Source organism: Corapipo altera, unplaced genomic scaffold (assembly GCF_003945725.1).
Source record: "Corapipo altera isolate COAL_440 unplaced genomic scaffold, ASM394572v1 223, whole genome shotgun sequence".
Lineage (NCBI taxonomy): Eukaryota > Metazoa > Chordata > Aves > Passeriformes > Pipridae > Corapipo > Corapipo altera.
In genome coordinates, this window is record NW_020885074.1 from 216,954 (window position 1) to 221,791 (window position 4,838).

General features: G+C 65.1%; 2 protein-coding genes across 3 annotated transcripts in view; both read right to left on the reverse strand.

Annotated features, from left to right (window-relative positions):
- RPS26 (ribosomal protein S26) lies at window positions 1-1,336 on the reverse strand. The gene is made up of 4 exons (XM_027669270.1): window positions 1,208-1,336; window positions 676-853; window positions 187-317; window positions 1-102 (listed from the first exon to the last, which is right to left on the reverse strand). Exons 1-4 carry the CDS (start codon window positions 1,208-1,210, stop codon window positions 67-69), a joined length of 348 nt encoding a protein of 115 aa, XP_027525071.1. The 5' UTR covers window positions 1,211-1,336; the 3' UTR covers window positions 1-66.
- A 1,919-nt stretch (window positions 1,337-3,255) lies between these two features.
- IKZF4 (IKAROS family zinc finger 4) overlaps window positions 3,256-4,838 on the reverse strand; it is a 21,597-nt gene continuing 20,014 nt past the window's right edge. For both annotated transcript variants that reach the window (XM_027669293.1, XM_027669292.1), the window contains exon 9: window positions 3,256-4,772. In XM_027669293.1, the coding sequence (XP_027525094.1) occupies window positions 4,057-4,772 (716 nt within the window). In that variant the 3' untranslated portion in view covers window positions 3,256-4,056. The remainder of the gene's footprint in view (window positions 4,773-4,838) is intronic.

Genomic DNA, 4,838 nt, shown 5'->3' on the forward strand with positions numbered 1-4,838 from the left:
TCGGAGCAGGACCCTTTATTGAGTCTGAGTTTGGGGGTCCGGGGGCCACGTTCAGGCAGAGTCTCCTCACATGGGCTTGGGGGGCGGTCGGGGGGCTGCACCCTGTGGAGAGAGATCAGCATGAGGGGCTCTGGGGGGGCACAGACCCGCGGCCCCCCCGGGCCCCCCAGAGCCCCCCGTACGTACGGCGGGGCGGAAGCGGGGCGGGGGTGTCCGGTCCTTTCGGGCCTCCCGGGAGCGGTTCCGGACAACCTTGCTGTGGATGGCGCAGCTGACGCAGTAGTGCAGCTTCACGTACAGCTTGGGCAGCACGTAGGCTGGGGGGAGCAGGGACCTGAGCCCCCTGAGCCCCCCAGGGCACAGCCCCGAGCCCCCCCCAGTGCAGAGGGAGCAGCGTGGGCTGGTTTTGGGGTGATGGAGCAGGAGGGTGGGCTGGTTTTGGGTGACAGCCCCACCCAGGCAGGGTATGCTCAGTTAGAGGGGGCAGGGGGAGCAGGATGAGCTGGTTTTGGGGTGGCAGAGGCAGCAGGGTGGGCTGTTTTGGGGGTGATGGGCTGGTTTTGGGGTGGCAGAGGTAGCAGGGTGGGCTGTTTTGGGGGTGATGGGCTGGTTTTGGGGCGGCAGAGGCAGCAGGGTGGGCTGCTCTTAGGCGGGGCAGAGGCCCCCCCAACTCACAGTCGAACACACTGGCCTCCGAGATGTCCCTGACGGCCGCGGCCTCCACGATGTTCCTGATGACGAACTTCTTGATGGCCTTGTCCTTGGGGACGCAGCGGGCGCAGTTGGTGCAGCGGATGGGCTGCACATGCCCGCGGCCCTTCTTCGCCCGCCCGTTGTTCCTCCTCTTCTTCGTCTGCCCGAGGGAAGGGCCGAGGGTGAGCCCCGGGACCGCCTTGAGCCCCAGAACCCACCCCAGGCCCCCAACCCCGTAACACCCTCCACCATTCCCAGTAACCCCCCACAGCCCCTCACAGGCCCCGGGGTTTCCTTCCTCCCCCCCATCTCCTGCCCCATCCACCCCCCAGCACCCCCTGCCCAATACGGGCTTCCCTGCGCTCCCCACCACCACCCTGTGCCTCCCACGCCCCTCCCGCGCTCCCGAAGCCCCCGAAAGGCTTCTCTCAGTCCCCCCTGCCCCACGCGTGCCCCGCGCCGCCCCCGGGGTCCCCCAAAGCGCCTCGAGGCGCCCCGGCCACGCCGCGCTCACCATGGCGGCTCTGAGGGGGCGCCGGAAGAGGCGCGGCCGCCGCACAGCCGCCCTTATAAGCGCTCCCTCCGCCCGGAAGCGCCTCCGCCGCCGCCCCGACCCGCCGTGGCTCCCCCCAGGCCGCCTCGCAGGGGCTGCACCCGAGGCACCGGGACGGGCGGAGGCGGCGCCGGGATGGGGAGGGCGGTGGAGAGGGAGAGGGAGAACGGGGACGGGGACTATTTCTCCTCGCTCGGGGCGGCGGAGGGATCCGCTGCACGCGAGGTGTAAGGTGAATTCGCGCGCTGGGTGACGTCATCAGCCCTGCCCGCCGCGGGGGCTGCCGGGAAATGGAGTCCGGGGGGGGGGGTGGTGGTCCTGGGGTGTCCTCCCATTCTTGGGGGCGCCCCGCCTGCCCCACCCCTATGCTGGGACCCCCAGTATCCTCACCTCATCTCTGGGGGGTCCCCAGTATCCCATGTGTCCCCCCCAGGGCCCCCACTGTCCTGTCACCATCACAAACCCCCAGAGGAGACCCCCAGTGTCCTCCCCCCATCTCTGGGGGTCCCCTCTGTCCTGTCACCACCCCAAACTCCTCCAGCAGACCCCCAGTGTCCTCCCCCTGCATCCCTGGGGGGTCCTCAGTGATGTGCCCCCCACAGCCCTGGATGTCCCCAGTGTCATCCCCCCCCACCATTCTGGGGGTCCCCAGTGTCCTTTGGGCACCCAAACCCCTGTGGGGTCCCCACCGACCCCCCCACATCAGGGAACCGGGGGGCGCATTAAATTACTCCGGTTTATTTATAACAGACCCTCAGCCAGTACAGTACAAAACTTACAGTAGATCTCGTTACACAAATCATTAATTACAATATTTTACAGATACAAAAGCTCCTGGGGGGGGTCGGGGGTGGGGGGGGACAGGGGGTGTCCAAAAGCGAGTCAAAACCTCACAAAAAAGGGCAAAGCAAAGACAACAGCGAATCCATTAACGAGAGACAACCAAAAAACTCCTGGGGGAGGCGGGGTATTGCACATCCTCGTTTGTTCTTCATCCATCGGATTAAAAAATAGATATTTACAGGGATAAAGCGACCTGGAGGTTTTACAAAATTCCTACAGTTTTGTTTCAGACTCCGACAGGGGAAAAAAAAAGAAAACGGAAAAGGGGGGGGAAAAAAAAACAACCAACCAACCCAAGAGGGGCTGGAAACGGCAGAGCTTCGATTTGGATTAAAAAACCCCTTTTTTGGGTTGGTTTGGGCGCTGGGGGGGGAGGGGGTGCCGTGGGCACCCCGTTATGGGCGGCTGGGAACGGGGGGACCCCCCTCCTTCAGCCGCCCCCAACCTCCCCCCGCCACCAGAGGCCGTCAGGAGAGCAAAAAGGAGGGGGAAACAAGGGACAAAATCCCCAAAAACGGGATAATGTCCCCGAGAGAGGCGGGAGGGCAGCGGCGCTGCTGAGGTGTGTGTGTGTCCGTACAAAGGAACAGCTTTGGTTTCGCCCTCGGGGGCGGCCCCGAGGGGCCTTTTATGCATCCTGGGCCGGGGGGAGCGGGACCCCCGCGGGGGGGGGGGGGGGGGGGGGGGGGGGGGGGTCAGAGCCCGGGGGGGGGGGGGCTGCAGCCGGGGGTCCCCTGGGCAGGGGGGCTGCGGTTGGGGGTCCCCCAGCTCCGAGGGGCGGGAGCTCAGCCCGGGATTTTTGGTTCTCGCTGCTGCCCTGGCCCTGCTCCCAGTGGGACCCCATCCCAGAGGGGCCCCTGCTCCAGACCCCCCAGCCATGGGACTGGGAGTGCCTGACTGGGAATGGAACCCGCCCCTGGAATCCGCCTGGATCCCGGCAAACTGCCCCCGGGATCGTCCCAGGGGAAAAGGGGGTGTGTTGGGGGCATCGGACCCAAACTTGGGGGCCCTGGGAAGCTCCGGCTTCCGGCTGCTCCGTGTGGGAACGGGAGCACCAGGAGAGCACGGAGACCCCACTGAGCCCCGGGAATGCTGGGGGGAGCGAGGGGGGCCGGACCTGGGGTCCCCTGGGGGGGTCCCACTGGCTCTGGGGTCCCCCGGGGGGGTCCTGCCCTGCAGCAGATTCCGGCCTGTGCCGAGGAAGAGCAGGAGGAGGAGATCCCAGGAACAGGATGGATCCATCCTTCATTTTTGGGGCGGACATGGACCCCATCACCCCCACCTGGGGTCGGGGGGCTCTGAACCCCACGAGGGGGGAGCTGGGAAGGCGCCTGGGGGTCCCCACATCCCACTCCGGGGGTTTCCCAGACAAAGCTCGGAATGCAGTAGCTCCCTCAGGGCTGGGGGGGGGCAAGGGGGGGGGGGGGGGGGGTCCCGTGGGGGTTTAGCACCTAATTTGAGGTTTACTTTGCCCGGGAATGGGGACGGGCAATGCCGGGCTCGCACCAAGGAATGGGCTCGGAGAGGAGCCGACGGGGCAGGACGGGGGGGAACAGTCTCAAAAGTTCAGATGAGACTTTCTTTGGGTAAAAAACCCGAGAGAGTTATAAAAAGGGAAACTCAAAAGCTTAATAAATAACGGAAGGAGGCTCGGGAGGTGGGGGGAAAGCACAAAAAAGTCCGTTAATATTCAATATTTAAATAACTCCGTTTATAAAAAGGCAGATTAAGGGCTCCCCCTCGGCGGGGCCGGTTGGTTCGTGGTTTGTTTTTGTGGTTTTTTTTTTAATTATTGAAAAATTTTTTTTTTTAAATACTTTTTTGTAGCCAAAGTCAGTGCAAAGGAGTATAAAAGAAAAACCAACAGTTCCATGCCCTAGGGATGGAGGGGCTGCGCTAGAGACAGGGGGAGAACTGAGGAGGGGGGTGGGCTGGGCTGGGCTGGGCTGGGGGGGCCCGGAGGGGGTTCAGCCGATTTTGTGCTCGCCCCGCACGATGTGGGAGGAGAACTCGTACCGGTCCTGGCTGTGGTAGCCACAGATGTTGCACTCGAAAGGGTCTCTGAAGCCGTGGCAGCCCATGTGGATGGTGAACATGACGTGGTCCAGGAAGAGGATCCGGCAGTGCTCGCACTTGAAGGCCCGGAGCTGCTCCCCGTCCTCGTTGAGCACCCGCAGGGATTCTTTGGCGGAGCTGGGGGTGCACCGGGCGCCCGGGGGTCCCTCCGGCCCCTTGGGCTCCTCTTTGGCGTAGGCTGGGCTGTGCCGGCTGCTCCCGGGCGCCAGCTGCGAGCTCCGCTCCTCGTGGATGCTCTCCGTGTCCGTGGAGTCCTGGCAGCCGTTGGAGGGAGACCCGCTGGGCTCCCGGGCCCGGAACACCACCGACACCCCGTCGGGCACCTCCTCGTGGCCCTCGGCGGCCTCCCGGCCCCCCGGCAGCTCCAGCCGCGCCGGCAGCGCCTGGATCTGGGTGTAGACGGAGCTGATGACGGGGGTGACCTCGGAGATGCAGTTTGTGGGGGGCAGGCGGAGCGAGCGCAGGTGCTCCCCCCCCAGCAGGGACAGGGGGCCGCCGTAGGAGGCGTCGAGGGGGTGGTGGGCCGAGACCACCTCCACGTCCTTCTCGAAGCTGGAGTTCACGTCGAAGGGGAGCTCGGAGAGGGCGAAGCGCATCTGCTTCTCCCCTGCGGGAGGAGAGCGGCGTTGGAACGGGCGGGTTTGGGGTTGGGATAACCCCCTCATCAGAGAGC

Excerpts from the sequence above, each read along its gene's own strand:
- RPS26 (XM_027669270.1), bottom strand. Across the intron at positions 318-675 it reads GGAGGCCAGTGTGTTCGACT|CCTACGTGCTGCCCAAGCTG; the intron begins GTGAGTTGGGGG and ends TGCTCCCCCCAG. Across the intron at positions 103-186 it reads CGCCCCGCTTCCGCCCCGCC|GGTGCAGCCCCCCGACCGCC; the intron begins GTACGTACGGGG and ends CTCTCTCCACAG.